The sequence below is a fragment of the Mercenaria mercenaria genome, chromosome 2, assembly GCF_021730395.1.
Source record: "Mercenaria mercenaria strain notata chromosome 2, MADL_Memer_1, whole genome shotgun sequence".
Classification (NCBI taxonomy): Eukaryota; Metazoa; Mollusca; class Bivalvia; order Venerida; family Veneridae; genus Mercenaria; species Mercenaria mercenaria.
Window position 1 is genome coordinate 110,846,524 of NC_069362.1, and position 26,277 is coordinate 110,872,800.

At 34.4% G+C, this 26,277-nt stretch overlaps 1 protein-coding gene across 1 annotated transcript; it reads left to right on the plus strand.

Moving 5' to 3' along the window:
* The first annotated feature begins 1,762 nt into the window (after positions 1–1,762).
* On the plus strand, positions 1,763–26,168 carry LOC123564903 (uncharacterized). Its single transcript, XM_053537544.1, has 10 exons — positions 1,763–1,876; positions 13,412–13,444; positions 15,885–16,017; positions 16,502–16,638; positions 17,118–17,259; positions 17,957–18,140; positions 18,492–18,607; positions 19,067–19,191; positions 20,429–20,561; positions 21,034–26,168. Exons 2-10 carry the CDS (start codon positions 13,414–13,416, stop codon positions 21,281–21,283), a joined length of 1,251 nt encoding a protein of 416 aa, XP_053393519.1. The 5' UTR covers positions 1,763–1,876; positions 13,412–13,413; the 3' UTR covers positions 21,284–26,168.
* The last annotated feature ends 109 nt before the right edge of the window (positions 26,169–26,277 follow it).

The following is a 26,277-nucleotide window of genomic DNA, read 5'->3' on the forward strand; positions in this document are numbered from 1 at the left end:
GATGAGGTAATCCTTTGACTCAAGTTTCATGAAAATCCTTTAAAGGGGTTTAGGAGATACAAAGCTCAAACGTTGACCTTGAATTGTGACCTTGAATTGTGACCTAGACCTTGAGTCGACATGGTTGACTTATAAATTTTGCATATTGTCTTGATGAGGTGATCATTTGAATAAAGTTTCATGAAAATCCATCAAGGGGTTTAGGAGATACAGAGCGGACACAAAATTGAAGGCTCAAACATTTGATCTTGATTTGTAACCTTGACTTTGAGCCGACATGACTGATCAATAAGTCTTGCACATTTTCTTGATGAGGTGTGATCATTTGACCAAATTTCACTAAATACTTGATAAATCAAAATGTATTTTATTTTAAGTGAAGCTTCATTTATATTTAATACTACTCGAATCGAAATGAAATATTAACAACAAGCGATCAGTATTGACCTTCCCGACTTGTTCTAATGGGTTGTTATGCTTTCACCTAGCAATTTTTTTTACTTAGTGCCGGTACTTCTTCGATCGCTGTTACTCATTTATTTCTTCAAGAACATTTAACAAATAACGTATCTGTCAATCCTATGAATTTAGTAAAGATTACAACGGGACAAAGTAATTTTGTTTTACCTAACTTAGTTGTAAGTTTATGTATAGAACTATGACGGTTTGCGATGAAACATGCATATTTGTATATTGATTAAGCTGTCCTATCAAATCAAAATCGGTTAATTTGTGGCTTTAAGATGTAATTACGCGAGACTTAAGATGTTACAAGGAAGTTTGAAAGACTGCTATATCCCCCACCGCTGTTATGGATAGTGAAAGTGTTGATGGTATTGGGTGGAAGCATTGTGATTGCTAAGAATATTTTATAGTCCATGTATATCGACATCAATAAATTTGGAAACCCTTTAAGAGGTTTAGGAGACACAGAGTGGACACAAAATGGAAGGCTCAAACCTTTTGCCTTGAGTTGTGACCTTGACCTTGAGCCAACATGGCTAACTCAAGAGTTCTGCACATCGTCTTGTTGAGGTAATCATTTGACCCAAGTTTCATGAAAATCCTTTAAAGGTGTTTAGGAGATACAAAGCTTACACATTTGACCTTGAATTTTGACCTTGACATTGAGTCGACATGACTGACTCATAAATTCTGCATATTGTCTTGATGAAGTGATCATTTGGTCCAAATTTCATGAAAATGCATCAAGGGGTTAGGAGATACAGAGCGGACACAAAATTGAAGGCTCAAACATTTGACCTTGAGTTGTAACCTAGACCTTGAGCCGACATGGCTGATCCATAAGTCTTGCACATTGTCTTGATGAGGTGATCATTGGACCAAAGTTTCATGAAAATCCCTCTAGGGGTTTAGGAGATACAGTACGAACACAAAGTGTTACGGACGGACGGAAGGAAGACAGACAGAGGCCATTCCTAAAATTCTAAAATTAATAAATAGGGGAGTGGGTAGAGGTAAATTGTGCATGCACGTTAAGTGATATATTTAAGTTGGGTTTAACGCCTCATCGACACAATTATAGGTCAAATGGCGACTTTCCAGCTTTTCATGCTGCAAGTAAAATCCGCAAGTCCCTTTAACGAAGAGCAAGTGATCTGAAGTCAGCAACCTTAACCCCGCGGCTATGGAGACCTCTCATTCTATGACGCAAAACTGGACGAAGAGGTATCCAAACGTTATATGTTTCATATTACTATCCATGCTCGAATGCATCTTTAAAAAAATTACATAATTTATCTAAAACTTACCCAAGTGTGGTCGAATGCATCTTCAGTTGTGTGTGCATATGTGAAACTTTAACAAGTGTCAAGCTAGTGTTACTGTGTTAGGAGAGAGGAAGTATATAGCTGAAGTAAGGATTTTGTTATATAATTTATCTTATTCATAATATATACTTCTTTTAAAAAGTAGATTTTAGGTAGGTTACATTTGTCTTAAAGGCAATTTAAAATTCCATTTTATGCCGTTGGATATGACTGACTGTATGAAATACCAGTGCCAATAATGCGATCAATGTAATCAGAAAGTTAGATTCATTACTGGCGACAGATGTAGGAAACCCATTTAAATATTGCTTTGTTTTCTTATATCATAGCATACAGGTGGTAAATAATGCAGTTATGGCAAATGAGTAGGTTTACAACTTAGCAAAAAGAGAGTATTCAAGTTTTCTATATCACCAATAGAAACAGATGAGTCGCAGAATCAAACGCATTTACCAATCACTTTAATATAAGTATCTCTTAAGTGCTTGATTGTAAATCTACAAGGAAGTGTTAAACATCCAGTATATGATTACATAAATAAATGCTTCAATGTTATGTAAGCTTACGCAATCACGTGGCGTTTGTTGTCCGTACGTCGGGAAACACATTAATTTAAACTGTCCACTGAACTACATGATAAACTTCAATAACAAGAATGATATAGACTTTATGGCTTTAAAATGACTTCAATATAATTCAAACAACTTTCACTTGACGCGACTGTAGATATATAAATGTTTGCAATGATGGCCACTGTGCAAGAGACATAATTTCTGAGGCGTAAATGGAATTGTGCATTAGTAACATTGAGGAAGATCTGACACCTTCGGGTTCCGCTATGCACAAAACGCAGTGGCGTATGGATAACTGGGATCTCTCTGCATATATCGTTAGTTTCATTAGTTCCGAAGCGTTGTGAAACTATTAAATTGCTCACAAAGGCCGCTATAGTACTGTAACATACTGAATTATATATGAAGAGCCACTAGGGCAGAATCGGACAGAACCTTGGTAAGTCCAGATACAGTAATTGGGTTACATGAACACTCATGGTCACCAAGGGTGTACTCAGATGATTTTTAACTGTACGGATATGAGCAGCATAGCAAACCAAGCGGAGATGCTGCGATTGTGGGGTAGGTGAGGGAGGGGGTCTCCATCCATTTCCCGGCGGATTGGAATTTTATGGCCTCCCCTTAAAAATGTTGAAAATATTTCGGCAAGTGATGCGTTCTCTTGCTAGATCTATATTCCAGTGTTAATGTGTTTTATTTGTCACATTTGTGCATTTGATGTGCTACATCTCACAAAAATAATCTTTTAAATTCATAGTTATCGCACCTAATATCGTAACAGTGTCTAAAATTGCAACTGGAGCAGAACCAGATATTTTTAGGAATATAATAATTTTTCGAATCGAGTCCTACGTAACTTTACCCTGGTGCTACAATAGCTCGACACTTGGCAAGTACTATTATTATGTCTCCCCCATATGTGGGGGAGACATATTGTTTTTGCCTTCGCCGTCCGTCCGTCCGCATTAAGCTTGTCCGGCTTTCACAGGTTTCGACGAAACTTCACAGGAGTGATCGGTGCCAAGCCTAGTTGTGCATATCGCCGACACGTTCCGCTTCACTGCACAAAATCCTTCGAAACAACGATAAATAACAAAATGAATTATTTGAGAATTAGAATGTTGAATTGCTCTAGGACACAGCAACTTTAAATCAACAGTCATAGTAGATATATAGTAATGTTTCAAACATTTGCGTCACTGAAACACTGTGTAATTCTTATATATATTTTGTTTTGCAACTGCCAAGACCCGCCCTAACAATGTGTCTGTTAGGGTAACTGCATCTACACTTGCTACACATGTGAACAAATCGCATATTCGAACCGTGTTCAAAGCTGTTATAATCATTATCTTTTTAATCATTTGTTTATTTAATATCCTCTACAATGTGAATATTGCACAGGCAATACGCAAACATCAACGATATACTAGTTTTTTGTTGTTATCATTTCTGAAATCTTCGTCAATGTTTATATTAATGCATGACTTCTGCATACGCATTGTAACAGGTTTTTTGATAAATGTATTTACCCAAACATTGAAAATATTTGAAGTTTTCTCACGCGAAACGTAACTTTTTTTCCCAGTTTAACAACATCTAATATTGGCATACGCAAATTTAAACTGCGTAAATTGCTAAATGGTATTTCAGCATCCAGATTTGCATACTGTATAGCGGGTAATATTCACGGTGCCAAATATTCGCGTTTTTAAGAGTGTTGAATTCACGGTGTCTTAATTTCGAATTAATTAAATAATAATTAATTAATTATAATAATTAAAAAATCTTCAATATCACGCTAAGAGTGACCTTTTTCTTACACATGACATCGGCTGATCTGATTTGTTCTCCTGCTGCTCTCTTGATTTACCAATAAAACACATGTCATTTGAAACTTGAACAGCAGAGTGAGACGTTTGTCCTGATTTTGTGCAAAACTAAAAAATCCGACATGCCCTAATTGAGTACATCGAGGTTCAATGGGCATACATAGTGTTATGTTGGTATGTTTGTAGAAAACGAGCGCTTGGCCGTAGAAACTTACAAGCACAATAGATTTGTATAATGACGCACCGACACAAATTAAGGTCATATGGGAACATTCTTGCTTTAACCCCAGGTGCCCCTCTGTGCATTATTTTATCACGGGCGGCCACCTAGGTAGAACCACCGACCTTCCGTAAGCCAGCATGATGGCTTTCTTACATGATATGCACAATAGAATCTCAATTTTGACAGAGTATCGCAGTTTTCTTTTATTTATATACATGCTTACACTCAAGACGACAGGATAAACACGTCATAACTTCTAATATTTTTTCGCGTTTGAAACAAATCTGATATTTCTTGTATCAGGGCGGTAACCATATGTAGCACAGTTAAATATCGCTATTACCGCAATGTCGCAATGTTGTCGTTAAATGTCGTAACCACCGCTAAATGTCGCAAAATCATTCGTCTACCGTTATATGTCGCAACTCCTACGTTAAATGTCGCACTGCCTATTACAAATTAAGATACATATCAACAATTCAATGCGTTCTTTTTTCAAAATTTATTTTATGTAATAAACTTGAATCTTCAATCGCAAAATGATAAGGTGTTGGCTTTAAGCCTGAACGAAGGCTTGTATACTTCTTCGAGGCACAATACCAACAAGCAGTAAAAAATATGTTTTGTGTGTGGGTGGGAGTGGGTGGGTGGGGGGGGGGGGGGTGGTGGTAGGGACAGGATAAAAGTCTCTCGTGTGGACGCCTTTATAAGAACGGGCGTTATGAAGTTCGATGCAGTTCGCATTACTTGTATGTTCATCAATTTGCGATTGATTGTCTTTCAACATATCGAGGTTCGATCCGTTGGTGGCAAGGCTTTTTATGTCGCATATATCATACATTTTCCTATTACATAAATATATCTTGTAGCAGCTTTTACTTAAACTAAAATTGTGTCCATTGGACACAGATGCCCCAATATACCATGCTATCCTATATGTAGCAACGCTTTTAGTACAGACCATTTTCACTTGAAGGATGTTCGACTAACCGTTTGAAGCAAATTGTATTCAGATCAGACTGTGCATCGGAGCTCTATACTCTATATAGCAAAACTATCAAAGGGTCATAACTGCTGTAAAAATGGTCAAGGCAAAAGTTCTTTCCCTTATGCACATCAAGCTTGTTCATCTGTGAAAGATTGAAGTAAATCAGGCCAATAGTGTTGGAGGAGTTAGACACACAAGATTTTTCTCTATATCCTGTATTATAGCAAAACTATCAAATGGCCATAAGCCCATAACTGCAGTTAAGATGGTCACAGAAAAAAAACCTTTCTGTATGATCATCTTTCCATTTAGCTTGTTTATCTGTGAAAGATTGAAGCAAATCAAGACGGACAGGCATACGTACATATGGGCGGACGGACCTACAGACGTAAGGACGCTATATGTATAAATGAGTCGGACTGGACTGGGCCGGGCTAGTTTAGCCTACAATTTTTACAGATAACTTCTTTTTCATACTTGGTATCGTGTCGGCAAGTCAAACTCATTTGTTTTAACTAACATTACCTCAGCTATCGAAATAAGACGTCGTGCGATCGAATAAGATGTCGTGAATTCGAGATAAGATGTCGTGCGTTCAGGATAAGATGTCATGTGCTCGAGTTAAGATGTCGGGTGCTTTAGATAAAATGTCGAATGCTCGAGATATGATGTCGTGTAAACCAGATAAGAGTTATTGCACTCGAGATAAGCCGTCGAGCAGTCGAAATAAGATGGCGTTCGCCCGAGATAAGATATCATGCCCTCGTGACAAAATGCCGTGCATTCTAGATAAGATGTCGTGCGCTCAAGTTAATATGTCGAGTGCTTGAGATAAATTAATCCTTTTACATGAGATTTATGATGTCATAGATTGATCATATGAGCTTCACAGCTGAAAAAAGATAAGAAAAAAATCCCGTCCACTAGTGATTATGCTTTTGTACAAATCAAAAGTGTACGAGCAGTCCTATTTTAATGTTCACAAATGATATTTTCAATGCCAAGACATACTGAAAATGTAAGCAATGTTCAATTAATAGCTGCAATTATTAATGTATTTTGAAATCGGACAAACTTAGACACATATGCAAATAGTAAACCCTCCCCAGGAGCAGCCGACTTAAACAATTTTGGTAGAAGGAAACGTTCTGCCAAATTACTTGTTTGAAACTGTTTGTTCGATTTTAGAATAATTGCAAACGATAATTGTTCTTTGTATGTTGTTAACGGCATTTCATTATATTAAATAGCCTGATCTTCATTACCGTTAGTTATTTTCTCTATATGTTTTGTCAAAACAATTTATTGCAAATGATTCTTCATGGAACCATTCTACATAGACTATTCGTATCATGTAATTTGTGAAAAAAAATGACTGCTGGTAGCGCAAGCTTGCTTTAACATGTGTTTTAATATATGTCTGAGCTGTGAAAATCGAGTGATTGATCTAGAACCATCATAACTCTTTTGTTTTAAGACAAAAATATCTCAAGAGCTCGACATATTATCTCGAACACCCGACATCTGATCTCGATCGCACGACATCTATACCAGAGCAGTAAATATCTTAGCTCAAGTGCACGATATCTCATTTCGATCGAAAAGCACTAAATCCAACATTCCGTCGTTTGAAACAATTCGAAAGCAAGTGCAAAACTGTTGCAATTTCATTGTCACGTTTGATATGAGGAAAACGTAACACAAAGAACAATAAAGTCTACAAAAACGATCTGTTTCATATTCAAGATATGTCTCTATTTTATCCTACCTTCATGCAAAATAAAGGTAAAAATCAAGGGATCAGATAAATTTTGCTTTATCTGGTCAGTGACTAGATAAAGCTTGGCGGACTACTTTTTGGATTTTTTTTAAAACGACGCCATCTTGTTTTTGAGAACAACTGCTAAAAGACATATTCGCGGAGTCGTGAATACTGCGCCCTCGTGTTATAATTCTGCCAGATTATGAAGTAGACATAGACTATGTACATAGACAAAACGTGTGTATCAGCCAGTTCACTGAAAACCGCATATTTCCTGAAAAGATATTCGTCTGATTCATGTGGGGAAGTTGGCAGTTACTTGCGGAGAAAGGTTTTGTAGCGGTACAGAATCTAGGAACACTGGTTAGGTTAACTGCCCGCCGTTACATGACTGATATACTGTTGAAAAACGGCGTTAAACCCATAACAAACAAACAAACTGTAACTTGGACCTGAAATAGTTTTACTTCTGTGGCGAGAACCGCGTCGAGGCTCAAACCTTAAATATACAATCAACAACGTATATTGAAAAACAAACATGCAGTTCAGAACTGTATGCCATTTCTAAGCCCTCCCCATAGCCCCCCAAAAAATGAATACTCACGCAAGCACTCACCTCTGGAATCTTATTTTGGGTTCGAAATTATTGAAAGTAATATTTAAGTTGTAATGACTGTTGATCTTACCAAAGTTAATTTTTATTCTTTTGTTGTGTGACATTTAGCGTTGGTGTTGCGACATATAACGATGGGCAAATTTTTTGCGACATATAGTGTTTAAGGTGCGACATATAGCGGCAGATGATTTTGCGACATTTAGCGGTGGTTGCGATATTTGACGTCGACCTTGCGACATTTAACGATGGTTGCGATATTTAATGGCGGTGCGACATTTAACGGTGCCACACGGAAGTTTATAATACGCAGTGCGCATGTTTGTTTTTGCTTAACAAATATATACTAAAGATCTTGATATCAATACATGTCCATGGACATACATTATAAAATCTCCGGTATACTAACCTAAGAGATTAAAATTTTTTTAAAAAATTAGACATCCCATGCGCAATATATGTGATTATCATCATATCATTAAAGTCCGGGTTTGCACTCATCTGACAGTGCGTCATTGTACACGGATAGAACGTCATGAAATTGAGTGCTTAATATGAAATAGTGTTTATTCGTTGAAGTGTATCATAAAATTATTATAACTTAATGCCAATATAGCAAATGTAGGTGAAAGCACCTATTCTACATTCAAATATGTTATTTATAACTAAAGGACTAAAAAAATTTTTTTTTTGTTTCTTTAAAAAAATACATCATTCTAACATGACCCGTTTTGTTTTCTAATTTAACAAAGAAGGCTGAAAACTGTGTGTTATTATCCAGCAACTTATTTTTGACGTCACAAATACTACGTGATAGCATTAGACGGCATATAGGCGCGCTAGAAAAATCAGCAGAAACCAGGCACATATTTGATAGATATTTGTTTGTTTTGGGTTAAACGCAGTTTTTCAACAGTATTTCAGTCATATAACGCCGAGCAATTATCCTAGCCAGTGTTCCTGGATTCTGTAACAGCCTGTTCTCCGCAAGTAACTGTCAACTTCCCCACATGAATTATCGGAGGTGGAGGATCGAATTCGCGACCCCGCGATCCGTAGACCAACGCTCTCACTACTCGTCAAGGACGTACATAATAATCCTTAATAACGTGTTAGAATCGAAATAATATATCTCAAACATTGGTCTGCTTTGGAAATAGTTTTGCGTGCTGCGGTGAGAAATAAAACACGGTTTTGAGTTCAAATGCGTAGTAATTTAATCACGAAGACAGGAGGGGATCTTGTGCTACCACAGAACGCAAAACTGAAATCCATTTCCATTCTAACACGTTCGAATTACATCAGGAATGGATACTTATCTTGAATACTGCGCCCTCGTGATATAATTCTGCCAGATTATGAAGTAGACATAGACTATGTACAGAGACAAAACGTGTGTATCAGCAAGTTCACTGAAAAACCGCATATTTCCTGAAAAGATATTCATCAAGTGTACGGACAGAAAATCGAGGTTATTCTGTCGGTGTACGGAAGACGTCGGCCAAAAGTGTACGATAAGCAAACAGAAAATCAAAGATTTTACTACAAAATTGTGTACGGAAAGAAGACAAAATCCTGACACGATCACCAATTACCTTACCCTAGAACTTAAAAGGAGTAATGTGGTCTATATTTCGACATTAGTGCTGCCAATTTTCATTGTGTTTCCAAAGAATTCTCCAGTCTCTCTAAACCGTAAATTTTTTAAAGATTATTGAAAAATTAGAATGAACTTGTTTCTGCTTTTAGCTCATTTGAATGATGTTTAATGTATTTGCATATAATCTGATAGATATGTTCTTTCATGCCTTTGCTTTGGACGACCTTATAATTAGTTGGGAAGGACAGTATGGAGAGATAACAGTGTTATGTTTTACCTGATCATGTGAGCTAACCTGAACAACAAATGAATATACAAGCTACAATTTTCTTTCGATTTATCACTGTATGTCAAAAAACGGATGCCTGCATAGCAATTTGTTATCAATTTGATTGTGATTCTGTCATATTTTTAGTAAATAAGAGTCCAGTCATAAATCAGCCAAACACAATGACGGACTGGGAATGTTTCCGCCAGTTTAGTGAATAGTTCTTCCAGAAACATTGTCATGATTTAATAAAGGCCGAATTTAGAGTAAATACTGGTCAAAATATTCACAGAAAACATCACTAAAATGATCTAAAATTGCCGAAACACTTAAAGGCACAGATAACATAAACCGTAACACAAAAGTGTTAAGGATGTTGCATGAATAATGGTTCTGTTTTTGCGGTCAGAGCATACACCTAATAACCTTAGAGACCGCATAAAAATATGTAAGGAAAGAATGAGCAATGCATTTCTCATTAGTCCACTGTCATATATTTTTACTCGATATTGTTCAAAACATGAATTAATCCAAAAGTGGCTCTGTTATTCATGTGTAGCATAATAAATAATGAAATGAATGCAGTTTATAAACAGCTGCAGCTGTTGATTCAGGAGAAAATCTGTTTAAAACGGATAATTTCAATAGGCTACGGACACTAAAGGGCTACGGACACTAAAGGGCTAAGGATAGCAAATATTGACCCACAACTTATAAAATACAATCATTTTTGTGAAAATAATGATATGTCAAACCGTCTGAGGATATGAAACAGTAGATAGTAAACATGGATTATAGATATGTGTGTTTCTGCTGTAGTTTTAAATAGGGGCTACGGACACTACAAAAATATGTCGCGTTTCAACACGACAGGCATTCAACATACTGATGCTCACACAAGTTCATATGCCGACTTTGAAACACGCAACAATAACACGTGTATATGATCAGTACAGTAATTAAAGCATGATTTGCAACCTATTAGTTGAAAATTAAATAATTGATGTAACATAATCCGGAAATTTAAAAAAAAAACAAAACATAACGCAGGTATATACTCACATTTTCCGTTACAACTTTTATATTAAGTAGCCAAACTTGATTTCAAAAAGGGTTTGGAGCTCTTTAGTGGCATACCTACTAAATCAATACTTAATAATTTTTATTGTTGTATGTGTATTTTCTCTTTTACGAAATACTGAATATCATTTTGCTTCAGCATAACGCGCAAAAAAGCCATTTTTGATCTCTATGTTGATTTTCTTAAGGATGTACGAGCGTTGTTTTTTTTCAGGATATCCGCCATTTTGAAAAATGTTTCTTCGAATATTGTATTCTAACAAATGTTTTCCCAAAAATTCATGCTAAATAATTAAAATATGACTAATAATGTATCATTTTAACAAAATGGATTCCACTTTTTGTGAAATAAATCACCCTTATTTTTGGCTGGCATTTGCCTAAAATTGACGTAAGATTTACAATGGGGTAGAGGTAGGTAATTTCAAATATCTACGAACGTATATCAGGTTTCGTTTTCATATTTTCCTGACTGATACATATAACAATAAGCTATAATTGAAATATAAGTTTTCAAGATAGCACTTTACTTTATCTAGAAAATATAGATTAAAGCAAAAGAACAAAACATATCAAAATTCCCCAGTTTTTTTTTCTTAATAAATCTCTTAGATGCACGGTGACCCTAACTTTTTTCTTTCCGTTTTGAAGCATTTTTGTGTGTCATTAAAGCTGCAAAATATTTTGAAAATCTTACCGTCAGATCTTTTTTGTAGATCTAAATAACTTTTTCCATTGAAAATAAAGTGGGTGGGGTAATTATGTCAACATGTAAAAATGAAAGAGATTTGTTAGTGACAAATATGCTTATGTAATACTGACATCACATTGTATTCATATCAACCTGTAAAAAAATGAAATCCCTATAACATTAAATGGGATATTATATGTTTTATAAAGTACCACCATTTTTTCAGTTTTATAAAGTACCACCATTTTTTCAGTTTTACAAAATTTCAGAAATGCTTAAACAGCGGGTGAAGAAAATGCCCTATAAAAATAAAACAAGTTCGATGACCTGTGTTTTTTCTTCTATTGTTTGTCTTAGAAACTAATATTCGTCAAGCTAACAGAGTATGAAAAAATTCTTAACGTTAGAAAAAATTCGCTCCTACATCCTTAAACATTGATGATAGTACCTATAAGGTGTTCAATATACCTATGGAAAGGTCTTCATTTGAACTTCAACATACCATCATCAGTATACATTTGTAACTGTATTTTAAAGCATATTTCAGTAAATGATCTTATTGAAAACCAATGCCTGATCTTGTCTAAGCCGATACGTCAAAATACATTTCAAATGTCGATCATAAATAACTTTTCAAATGGCGACTCCAAAGTTTCTTCTAAAAGAGCAGCATGCCATACTCAAAAATCGTGTGAAATATTAAAAAATACTTTGCAATTGCACGAAGGATTCACATAATTATGACATAAGTGAGCTCAAATGTTCAGGTAAAAAAACACTACAAGGTGAGAATCCCTCCGTACTTTACTTCCCAACAAATTAAGGTTGTCTAAAGAAAGTGTATGAAAGAATATCAGATTATATGCAAATATATTTATCATCCAAAACGATTCAGATTCAAATAAGCTAAATACAGAAACATAATTTTTCTATAATCTTTAAAAAAATTGTTTTGAAAAACATTGAAAATTGATAGCACTAATGTCGAAATATAGACAAAAAGTGATCGTGTCAGGATTTTGTCTTCTTTCCGTACACAATTTCGTAGCAAAATCTTTGAATTTGTGTCTTCTTACAGTACACTTTTGGCTGACGTCTTTCCGTACACCAACGGAATAACCTCGGCCTTATGTCCGTACACTTGGCAAATTTTAAAACGAGTTTTTTTTTTTTTTAAAAATATGCGCTCTTCAGGGAACTGGCTAATACACACGTTTTTTCTATGTACATAATCTATGTCTACTTCATAAACTGGCAGAAATTACACAAGAAAGGGATGGAAAATTCGAAAAACCGAGTCTCTACTCGCTTAAATTTATTTTCCGTTGTTTTTGTTGCATTCAAGGGCATTGTCTAGAAAATCGAGACGTCGTCTGAGGTAATGGTATACAACCAATGAAAGACAAATGTCAGTGCCGTGTTCACATTCTCCCCTAAAGGAAATATTTACAGAGAAATTAATGAACAAACAAGGAGCCTACCTTTCCTCAATATCCGCCATCTTTACTTTTTCTCGCCGTACACCACGTCACGTGACAACATACAGTGGTTAAAGAACGTTTAAATTATTTGCTTGCACTAAAAACGAGAGTTTATTACTGCATTTTTTCGAGTCATACTGGCGCACAATAATGTTTAAGTTATTAATTAAATGCGACAACATACATTCATTGTGTTCATTCTGACGTCATTCTTGGAAATTTTGAAATAGTTATATATAGCGGATATGTGTTTGTTTTGAAACATGTTCTTACCAAGTGCATGTGAATCAAACATTTAGCTTTTTATTTTGCATTTTCTTCAATCCTTATAACACATTTTACCCATTTTGTAGTTCTTTTTAATTGACACAAGTGAAACATATCAAGTTAAATAATTCCAGAAACGAAACTAAACTCACCCTTTGTTTGTTATTAAGGAAAAATACAAAAGAAAGAAAAGACATCGCAAAAAAATGATATTATGATTTTGACGAGTTTTGTATTTCAGATATGTTGCACGTTTCGGGACTTGTTTTCGTTTGTAAGTACTTTTAAGCATATCTTTTTATTTCAAGATATCCAATGACAATCTTTCGCCGAATTAATTTATATTTAGATATTTATTTTGAATGCAGAAAATCCTCATCATCATATTTAACTTTACTAAATATATCAATTAAATATGCATGTAGAGCTATTTTCAATATTAAAAGTGTCACGCAGTAACAGTCGATTGTTTAAAAAAAAACTTAAGTCTTTAGTGGTCATATACATTTACACATTGTTCAGCTATACATGTATATAGCATGTTAATTTTATAAAAACTCGTTAATTTTATGTTGTATTCTAACACGGCCCGATTCATTTTCCTGCTGAAAATTGTGTGTTATTTTACAATAATTCATTTTATTGATGTCACAAATAATACGTTATAGCCTCAAATAGCATAGCGGCGCGTGCAGAAAACAGGCAAATATCTAAAGGTCAAATGCTGTTATTCTTTGCCGGCTTCGGATTGGTTGAAAAAAGTGTAGGGTGAACCCATAGCATTCAGTGAGACAGCAGCTGATCGGTTAAAAATCATGTTGCCTTGAATCATGAAAATATCCTTAAAATCTTGAAAATTAATGTTTTCTCTACATTCTGAAGTATTTTATAGCTGCCTGGCTATATATCTAACTCTGAAATTAGCAATTTAGTGAAGTAAGTACTAGTTGGAAATTCACCACTAAATTCCATGCACAGTTGAGGGTTGTTGTCTTTGAATGGAAATAGAAAAAAATGGATCTGACATGCCCATCTAAAAATGGTATTTTTTGTGTCTAGAAAGCTATTTGACAGGGTAAATGGCACCTCATGTGTCAACAAAAGTCATTTCTTAGTGTACAATGTAAGCCTATGGAAAAATTAACAGCAGAGTCTGATCCAAAGGATGTCTTCATGGACGCACTTGGTAACGCTTTAGATTTGAAACAATTTATCTCATTTAGTCATTTACTCTTTAATTAATGCGTGAACTATTGTAATATCACTCGGGCTGCGCCCTCCTGATATAATTCCTTCGCATCTGAACTCTTAAACAATGATTTTATTCGGCGACAAATCACAAACTGAGACATATTATTTTTTCAGTATTTGAGCCATGCCATGAGAAAACCAACATAGTAGGTTTGCGACCAGCATGGATCCAGACCAGCCTGCGCATCCGCGCAGTCTGGTCAGGATCTATGCTGTTCGCTAATGGTTTCGCTAATTATAATAGTCTTTGAAAGCGAGCAGCATTGATCCTGACCAGACTGCGCGGATGCGCAGGCTGGTCTGGATCCATGCTGGTCGCCAAGCCACTATGTTGGTTTTCCCATGGCACGGCTCATTTGTTTTCAAATATGAAATTTGCATCTGGTTTACACAGACTCTACCTTTAACTCTCGGCTTTTTACGTTTTTTTAAAATAGATATAGTATCCCAAATGGTTCTTATTTTATGGTTTCCGGTAAAATATTGAACTTTATCAGTGAAATACAAAAAAAAAAAAATTGATATTTTCATTGTTTCAAACCATTTTTATTTTTTCATTGGTACGGAACTACACTTGAATGCGAAAGAATATGAATTATAAATAAAGGAAAAGTTCTTGCAAAACATACGTCAGTAAAGATAAAGATGCATAGAAATACTAACAGGAGTATGTAAATTTTATATGTACATTCTATCACAATAGAATAAAAAAGAAATCAGGAAACATAATAGAACTAGTTACAGTTTTCTACAAAGATATCCTGACGTCACGACATTATGACGTCATGATGCGATGCTCGATGTAAAATAAATAGAAAATTTGTTTGTTTTGGTGTGAGATCGAAATATATTTCACCGATCGAATACTGTAATGCAATATTTTCACGAGTGGCGAATGAAAATGAATTATAAATAATCGTCAATACTCTGCAAAATATACTTTATATAGATGAATATGAATTCCTACAGGATCATAAAGATATACGTCCAATCTTAATAAAATCTAAAAGAAATCTGGAACTCTTTGACAGTAATGAGTTTTTCTGCATAGATATCATGACGTCATGAAATCATCAAGATGAGATGCATGTGACGCTGCGCGGATATTTAAAATGGTTCTAATTTGTTTTAAATCATTGAAAATACATAAATAAAAAGTAAATTTGTGTGTTTCAATGAAAGATGGAAATATATTTCACTCGTGAACACCATAATTTACATTTTCACTCGTGTCTGCGCCACTCGTGAAAATCTAGTGTTCACTCGGTGAAATATATTTCAATCTTATAATTATCCTCTATATCTATCATTGTGTACGAATATTCAGTACTTGAATAAATTGCATTTTTAGTGTTCCCATTTAGGTATGAAATGCACACGAACATGTATTTCATATCCAAATTGAAAATAACTAAAAAATGAATATATCTTAGAATATGGAGCGTTTTGTACTTTGTTTACAGCCTTGTATTTGGCCCATTGTGTAGCTGGGGACGTTTTCTGTAACAAGGAGGAGGTAGAGCTGGCTTGGAAAATATGTGAGCGCGCATACCATCAAAGAGATCGTAGCACTGATATCAAGGAAATATGCAGCAAGTATGAATCTTAATTTGTCCAAATTTAAAACAATTTATGTACAGTGATGTCAAAGGTCAGCATAGTATACTGTTCGTAAAAGGCTTCTATAAATGCTTTTTAAGGAATCATTTTTTAATATTCATTTCATTAATCTTTAATACATATATTATTTTAAAGCTTAATTATATTTCTATAGAAACACAAAGAGGAATTAGAATTACTAACAAGTAGTTATTGACATTAATGATAAGTATAGATATAACTATTTCAACCTTTGGCCTGCTGGCGGCAAGTTATTCTGCTTTTGCGAGCAGTGCAGACCAAGATCCGCTTAAACATCCGTACAGTCTGATCACGGTCTGCACTGTTCGCTATTCAATCAGTAACATTTCAGTGAACACCCCTTCAAATGATAATGGTATTGCCCAAATTGACCATTCTATTTTAGAAATTTAGCAGACTAAACGATAAATTACTAGCCGTTTTCATTGTTTTCTTTCAGTATGGACTGCCTGATCCAATGCAAATTCGATGCAGTTGGTGACTGTACAAAAAGTGACAAATTTCTTGATCAGATGCAGAATTATGACCCTGAGAAGTGGAAGGTGGTCTTCAGAATATTATGCTCAGATGTTACATGTAAGAAATTTATTTATTTATTGAAAATCTCACGCATCGTAAACTCCCCGTTTTCTTTTCTTTCGATTAAACACATCACAGTTTATGTTAAACGTTTAAATGTCGTTTTGAAACCAGGCCTGGGTAGGGAAGAATGGAAGGGTAAGACGATCATACTTCATAATTAGTACAAGTATATTTGTGAAATGGAAAAGTGAATAGTCGTAAAAATATATTATTTCTAGACTAGACTAAGCATTGTATTATGTACAGCTTTACAGAGTTAGCTTTCTACCATTCCAAAGATGGAACACACCCATTTTTGTAAAACTGGTTTTCGTAACACAACTGATATCTGCTTGTGGTTCATACAGGAACCTTACATTTCTGAATTACTGCAATTCGTGTATTTCTGTAATCAGTAAATATTGTATCAATTCACTGGAATTTTAACAAATACTACACTGCTGTCTCTTTTGTTTTAATGTAAACTATTTCAGTTGCGACAGAGCAAAGAGAGTTAGGTTGCGTAATGAACGGTACTTTTTGTTCTTCCTATGATCTCTCTAAAAACTTCTTTTACGGTCGTCTTAACCTCTACAACAACGGCAAATATGATGAATACAAGGAGCTATTGTGCAAGTATGTTCTTCTGTAGACTACGCCTGTTTTCTTTCAGTGTTATATATGCGCGTATTACAGTCTGTACTTATCGGAAAATAACAAGATAAAGAAAAAGAAAAACTACATTTGTATGTGTATGATATAACCTTTTGCATGTAACATTTTTCTTACAAAATCATATTTACTCAAAAATGTTACAATCGACCGTTTTCTTTACGACAAAATCAAACACATTTTATGGATAAATATCTTTATCTACACACAGTGATAATACAAAAGTCGTGTTAAAAACCTTGCTGAGACACATCCATTTCATTAGTTGAGAGCGCCGCGTAGTAAAATTTCCGTTACGAAGACATGATTTCAACACACCGTCGAAAGAATATATAATTGTAAATTACATGCATTACATTCGAGTTAATGCGTTATTTTGTACATGTACATGTATCGGGCAAACAATGGACTGCAGACCTGTCAAATTATGTTGTAATCATGTGCATTTGTATTTAAAATGTTTATAAGCATTTATTGTCAGATACACAATTTATGTAATAAAACATTAAACGTACTTAATTGAAATAAGTATATGTCCGGATTACAGCACTTCTGCTCTTGTAAAACACTTGCTATTTATAACTATTAGACGGGATTATACTTACTTACCATTCAACAGCAACATTGATACATTCCATTTTTATGCCGTTACTGTTTACAGCACTACTGCAGTTGCACGGGACTGCCTTCGTGTATTTCCCACAGCAAACTGTTCAGAGTCTAGTGCAAGAATAAGTTTAGACATTGTCAAGACTAGCAGCTCACTTTCTTTCTGTGACAACAAGGACATCAAACATTTATACACAAAACACGGCGGCGATGCGAAATGTGCAAATCCTAAATTGGTAAGAAAACACTATGCTTTAAATTTACTGACTGGCAGCTTGATCTAAAAATGATAAAAATGACTTATATTGTTTAAAAACAGGTGGTGAATGTGTGTATTGCATCTGACTGTTTCATAGCGTACAAAATTCCTTACACATTGTGGCGCATACAGCCATTTTGCCTTGGCTTAGAGAATGATTTATTCTTTACATTTGAATTTAGCCAAAGCTAGTAGTTTCTTTATAGGGAGCTTTAAAATATGTATTATCAGTGAAACGTTATAATCAAAAACTGTATCAGACAACAAATATATTCCATTATATACATTGTAAATACATGTTTATAATAGTTGTATGTCTATTTTGCAGGACAGCAAATGTTTCACATCAAGCTTAGGGTCTAGGGTGTCACGATGCAGGACGTTTTCGCTTCACACTCTTGTTGACCAGCGTTTGTCACCGAATATTGACGAATTCTGCAATAGGTAATCATGAATTATATTCGGTAATGGCTACCCATTAAACAATTTAAGGTACATCTATTTATGAAAACACATGGTTGAAATGATCTGATAGTAACTGATTAATGCACAGGCAAACGTGTTAGGACCGTCCTCGGCACATTGTGTCTCAGTACAGGTTAATCTACACTATTTATTGTTAAACGGGACGATTAAATAGTGGTTTTTACAAGTAGGCTTTACAAATTAAAGCGCCCTTTAGTCGAAGTTGGTTTTAAGTAACGGTATGCCTGTAACTGAACTTTAAACTGCATTACAGGTTCAAGACTTGTAAAGTCATGTGGTTTGGCCTAAGAATAATTTTGATTATAGGACAATTGGAATATTAAAACTCACGTGCACATTAACCGCAATATGTAGACGAATCATTACAGAATGGTATTTAGCCTCAGTGTATTAACTGTTACACATTTTACATTGCAGTCGAGAATGTAACATAAAATGTTACGAAGATGCTGTAAGCGACTGTGACAAGCAGGAAAAGTACTTTAATTTAGACCCAGTTGCCGTGAAGGTGGCAAACAGAGCAGCATGTGATAATAAGGAAGGTTTGTTTTGGAAACTTTTATATTTTATATCAGTTCTTACTATGGTTTTATCATTGTTTTTATTATGTGATCAGCATATTTAAAATTGGAAGACTTTCAATCGTTGCAGTGTAGGTGAATGCAGTTAATGTTGAAGGTCAGTGATTCAAATCCTTCTTTGTTTCATATAAAAAAACGACAAATTCAGGTCGTCTTTACGTATCTTTATAGAACATCACTTTTTCCAACACCTATTTTTCATCAAAGTTCTATCATAAATAAACGAAAAACTGAAAAGAAAATAGGGGTTGAATAGTTCCTAGTGAAATGCCAGTCAGTTGCGGTCTGCTACCAAAAAATGGCGCATATTTGCTCTTGTCAAAACAATAAACACCTACTTCCGGTTTCGATCTGCAAAATTTGCCATGTGGGGTGTATAAACATGAAAACCTTCTTATTTCATGCAGAATGTATTCTAACAGTGAAAAATGTTATTAAAGCACTCGTTCTACACGAATTTGCGCCAAAAATGGGAAAATTAGGATCTATTTATTATGGACTTCTTTCGACTTCACCACGGAAGCACATTTTCGACCGAATTACTGACCTTATTCCTTAAGAGGGGCATGTTTCTGATAATGTAATATTATACATTTACAGTATCAAAACTATCAAAACAGAAAGCGCGGTCTATAAGATATCAAACTCGTAACAAATAACATTTTTGTTGATATATTAAGAAGAGATAAATTCCTTTCATTTAACATCCCATTTTGATGCAGTCAATATCTTTAATACATACTTTACAAACAACATAAATGATCACTGATGCAGTTTGTATTTCGTTTCATTAACAATTATTTACAACTGAAAGTAATCTTTAAATATCAAGTCTTTTCAACACATGTCATTGTACAAAAGTATATTCACGCCTCGGTAGCCTATTGGTAGAGCGCCCGCTTCGAGTGCGGGAGGTCGTGGGTTCGATCTCTGGCCGCGTTATACCAAAAATGCTAAAAGGGTACTAGTAGCTTCCTCGCTTGGCGCTCAGTATTAAGTGGATAGTGTTATGACTGGTCAGCCCGTTGTCAGTATAATGTCAAGTGTCTACGGCGTGATATTCCAGTGAGGCAGCACTATAAATTTGGGCATTATGCTCACTGCTACAAGTAGACACCGTCGTTTGTATGACTGAAAAATGTTATAAAAGACACACACAAAAATATTTTAATTTTTGTCTTACATATGGAACATTCAGAGCTCAAAACTGCAGTGAAAGAATGCAGTATCCGAAACACGACGTGTTCTACAGAATTTAACAAATCCCGTTCAGGAGCATTTGACTTTTTACTGCAGCAAAATTACACGGAATATAGACAAGCTATGTGCAGGTACAGTCAGTCCTATTATATATTATCTGTCCAATTTATTGCATACCTTACTATAAATTCACACCTATGAAAAAGGATATTCCGAATAAAGTACCGGTGTGTCACATCGCTTGTCACTGACTAGTATATTTATGTTTGGCATAAATAATGGAAATAATAGTAACTAAACTGATTAAAGCAAGAAAAATATAAGGCTATTTTCTCAAAAAAGGACATTTGTTGCTTCCGTAAAAAAACTTATGTATATATAATTACTTTTGATACTGGTACGTTTGAGAGTAACCGTTAGTATTGGAAATCACGTGAATCTTTTTCTCTCTATATTCCCTAAACTAATGTATAGTCACTTTTTATGTTACATGTACCTGGTAGCTATATGGAAGAAATGTAGGAACTAAACAAATCTTTCAAATTTCCTTCGTACTTTTGCCAGATGTAATGTAATTAATTAACTGTATCCTCTTTTTTTTAGTGCTACCTCAAAATTCATCGAGTGTTTGGATTACGTCGTTGCTGGAAAATGCACGGACGAGATGGCAACTCTCTTGAAAGATATGATTACAGTCACGTTCAGCTACAGCAAATGTAGCCCACAAAACCACGCCTTCTTTTCTAAACATGGCGCCGATACCTACTGCGTCGCTTCCGGAAGCGGCAACCCTTTGCTTAACATTTTTCTGTCCTCGATAATAATGTTACTTCTTGCGTTGTTATATAAATAGAAAGATCAATTGTTAAACTATTTTTACAAACTGTTCAGATTTGAATAATCAGCGTTCGAGCTGACACACTTGGACGTTTTATTGGACAGTTTTATTACCCAAAAAATGCATAAATGCCTTATCAAGCAATGTGATACAACATATCAGCAAGACTTCATTCGAGATTATTTTTTTTTATCTGATGCCTTACTTGTGTATTGCATAACTGTGTATTTACGCGCATGGTATAATTTGGCACACACCATAATATATTTATCACAATGAATAATCAAGTTGCAATCCTGTTATATCAGAATAAACGAGACCGTAAGCTTCATTGTGTGCTGCATACATAATTATATCGTGAAAGTGCCGCCTCACATGAATAGTTGCGCTTCTGCTATATCATAATAGAGACCATCACAAATTTGGCCCATCTATTGGTTTGTGAGCATATGAGAGAATATGGTTGTTTTCAGAAATTTGAATGCTTGGAACAAAAACAATCTGGTTGGCTCGTGTTGTAGCGGAATGGAGTTGTTTTGCTTTAAAACATCTTCTGCAACATTCATGTATGTTTTTCCCCGGTATGATTCCACAGTGAACTGAATAATTGCAAATGTACTCTTGCATGTATAGTTTTGAAAGAAAGTTTTGTATATATGTATATAAAAATGATAACACATATTATGGTAAAATGCAAAACGCAAACAATTTAGATTTGATTTATACTGTCATATACATGAGCGTCTGCAAGTTTACTAAGTCACTTCTGTTTTTTGTTGTCTCTACAATTCAGTTTAGACTGAAATTACAATATGAAAAATGACATTTTAGGTTGAGCAATTCTCAGTCATGACAATATAATTTTTTTATAAAGTCTTTTCAATTTATTGTAACAAACAGTCATGACTGCACCCCTCCCCTTGAGGTCATTTTACTCCTATTGCCAATACCGGTGCTTAAAGCATCTGGTACACCCAGACGAGCTGCATATAGAGGTTCAGACCCCCCAGATTAATGGTGCCATCATATACTGTATCACAAAGAAATACCACCACCACCCTACCCATAGAGCCTTACCAACAAGTGCATTTATTAAACAGACCTTGGAAATATAAATGTTTAAAACATTTTACAAAAAAAAAATGTATAGTAAAGAGATCTTCGTCAGCGACAAATGACTTGCCATAGTTCTGTATCACAAAAATAACAATAGCATAATATTATTTATTATGGGTAGAAACAGTCACAGTTGGTATCTATTTGTTGTAGAAATTTTTGTGTTTGAAAGTGTTTTGAGAGTTCTTTTGAATGAATTTAGTGATGAATCTTTTCTGAGATTGTCAGGAAGAGAATTGTAAATCTGGTGCAGACGGAGAATAGCGATTGGTAAAATATAAGATTTATTTTCTTAAATGCTTTAAATGTATACATGGATAGGTTTTTATATTTGTCGGGCTCTCTGATGACAACAATTCAACAAATTTCAGTATTTTCCAATAATATGTGTGTATGTATTGAAATCTACGTTCATTAAAAAGTTTGCATTACAAAAAAAAATGAAATTAATTTTCTAATTGATTACAGTATAAGCATTTTCTTCCATTTCTTTAAATTTGTCAAGGTTTATGCCATCTTCCTTTCTTGATTGCTAATTTGTGTCCAGAAACTTTTAATCTTGTCAAAGCATATCTATTGTTTTTATATTTATTTATCTAAATATATCTTATAATTAAATTCTGAAAACAATCTATATCCCGAGGTGCGTATTGAATTACTTAATTCTCCATTCCAGTCTTGACAAAACGTATCCTTTAGTTTTTGTTTTAGTTCACTAATAAATAGATTTTCATTTCATACTCTTTGGAATAACCAAACATAACAAAATCCTAAATTCTCTATTGTGGATTTAACAGATTTTGCCTAATTGTTCTTATTTTTATGTTTTTCCATGTCTTCAACCATCATATTATAGATTTGTTTTGTGTACTTTTTATTATCACTTTTAATTATTTTCAGCCAGTACTTTATGACTCTGACTATTCTGTTATATTTGAGTGGCATCCTGCCGAGTTCACCAGATATAAAGTTGTTTTATGTTTGTAATTTAACGCCTAAAGGTTTCTTGCAAGAGTTTAATTGTATATTTTCTATTTTAAAAGAGTCATTTATCTACCAGACTACATCAGTGTAACATCAGTTAAATCTAAAAGGTCAAGTTTGTGTTCAATTGTAAGGTCAGTGAAAATTTGTATATAATTTTTAATTTTAAAGGTTGCTTTTAATGTCTGTCCTGACATTGCATCATATGTGTCCGAAAATAAGCAACCTGTAGTAAACACTATCCCTATTTATGTATTTTTTGACAATAATTATTTCTGTTTCCATGTCATCATATAATACTGTTAAGCATCTTTCTATCCTGCCTCCTTTTTGAAAAATAATGACTTTAGTTTTTCTTGCATTGACAATGAGCTTCCATTTATCACAGTAGTAAGCCTTCTTGTAAATCGTATAGAATAAAATCTTTAAACATCCCTATACTGAGTCCGCTGAACTCTTCTTACATAACAGTTTCCTCTAAATCATTTAAAAAAAATAGAAAAGGGGAAAGACAATCTCATTGACGTACTTCTAGCGAACATATGAAACTTTCACATAGTGAATTTTGTATCTTCATTATTGATTTTACATTTGTGTACATGGATCTTAATACGTTTAAAATTTTTCCTCTTACTCCTAGTTTAATCAATTTCAACCAAATGTTTTCTCTAACCACAAAATCAAACGCTTTTGTAAAATCAACAAAACAGACTATTACCTTTTTATTTTCATTTAATATATAATTGATAAACCCGTTTAGATAAAGATATTGTCAACTGTTCCCATGTTTTTTCTAAAGTCCGCCTGTGCTTCTACCATGTTCTACATACACTTTATAGCATTCAACCCATTTGTTTAGTCTTTTGTTTAATACCCTGGTGAACAGTTTGCCTAATGTGCTAAAAAGTGTTATTCTCCTGTAATTTTCTGGAAAACGTTGATCACCCATTTTATACAATGGTATAATAAACCCTTCTGATCATTGATTAGGAAAATAACCTATACATGTGTATGTATATGTATTTAACAATTTGTTGAAACAATTTTTCAAGTATTTCAATACAATCATATGATCTGTGTAAGCACGAATACGCTTCACTCCGTCGTACCAATGAGATCAAATTTTGCTGTAATGTTGCAGCTATCAGCACCTTGTGGCCGTTTTCTTATAACTCTACCATGTGGTTGTTGTCCTAAGGTAATTGACCCGTAATGACACTCGGCAATTTCCGTTTGATTACGTATTGCCGTTCGGTATTTTTCGGACTTGCAAGTGCCTTTCCGAAACTACCGGAAACAACCGGAAACCGCCGAAATCATATACAGAGAGTACGCAATTTGCAGACTTCTTCATTGTGTGTTTTTTTTCTTTATAAAATTGCTATTAACATAATTATGGTAATGTGCATGCAGGAACAGAATGAAATAATCTACAGTCTAATTTGCCATACTTCAACAATGATTAAGGATTTACGTAATAATGGCGGGTTTTATTTGTTCATGCATTGTCAGAAGAGGAGAGGTTATCACGGGAAGGGATTTACACTCATACGTAGAAGTATACGAGTTTTTAAAATCCTTTAAGAAACTGTTAGCACAAACGTATTAAACACATAATACGTTCCCAAGTGTGGTTTATCGTAGACTAACCCGATAACCCGCGTTTTGAGTTCTTATACGTAAGAATATATTATTTCAGAATTGGGAACTTGTTATTTCGATTCTAACACGACATACTTGCAACAACAGTGTTAGAAAAAAATGGTAACTACTTTTTTACGACATAAACTACACTTCGTGCTACGCACTTGGATTTGGCTTTCTCCATGTATTCTTCCCATTGCGTAAGGATTGCAGCACATATTGTGTAACATGGCCATCAAACCTTTTATCAATTATCTTCAAGTCACCAAAACCAAGGCGAATCTCGCGGATTGTTCCCGTACGCAACAGATTAGTTGTTTGTGTCATTTTGCAGCCGAACTGTGTTGTTGTCACCGGAAAAGAAAAAGCTTTTTTTTCAAACACGACTGCATTGCTCAGAAGCGAAAAAATATTCGCATAGTTTTGGGTAATATGCTGCTTATTTTCTTGTAAGCCAACATAATGCCATATTCAATATTTCCGTTATTGGTCAAAATTTGGTAAATTCTAGCAGCTTACTCGATATTAGAATACCGAGACCTTAGACCTAGTGTTAGACTTGCACAGTCAGTTGAGATTAAACATTTCGCATTCTGTTAAAAACAAAATATGTCAACATGCCCTTTACAAAATCCTCTTTTCCTCTTTCTGTGGCCCCTTTTACTGTGACGTATGTTAGATTCAGAGGTAAGTGATATTGTATTTTTTTTTCAGAAAGTGCTATCAAATGGGATTGATTTTATGGTCAACTGCTCTACATTTAATGACTCTAACGATTGATGCCAGTCTAACCTAACATAAATAATTCTGATGTAATACTGTTTTCCCGATGTTTTCCTACTTGCTCCTTTGCTTTGCTTAGAAACATCCTTCAATATAATACTTTAGATAATCCTTTAGGTATACAGTTAGCTGCAGTACTTATTTAATGGCCCTAATATATGCAAAGCTGAAATAGTATCATCTTAGTACATAATAATGTATAATTTTAACATCTTTAACATTCAATACTATTACACGTTAAGTTTCTCTTCAAGATGCTATAGTACATCGTTCAAAATAAATACTTGGATTGTTCTATACTCTTGCGATATACTTCACTGGTATATCGCATAATTTATGCAATCATTGTATCCAATAAATTTATTGTTACTGAGGTTACGTGATTTTTGAATGACTGAAAACACTCTTGTCTGATACTCTTGTCTGCTTACAAGTCTTGTTTTAGTTTTAAAGAACCATTGTAACTTAGACATAAAAAATTG

Bases quoted from the DNA above. Each gene is read 5' to 3' on its own strand.
- LOC123564903 (XM_053537544.1), top strand. From the start codon at position 13,414: ATGTTGCACGTTTCGGGACTTGTTTTCGTTT. The intron at 16,639-17,117 runs GTAAGAAATTTA...AAACTATTTCAG, and splicing joins ATTATGCTCAGATGTTACAT to TTGCGACAGAGCAAAGAGAG. The intron at 19,192-20,428 runs GTTTGTTTTGGA...TGGAACATTCAG, and splicing joins AGCATGTGATAATAAGGAAG to AGCTCAAAACTGCAGTGAAA.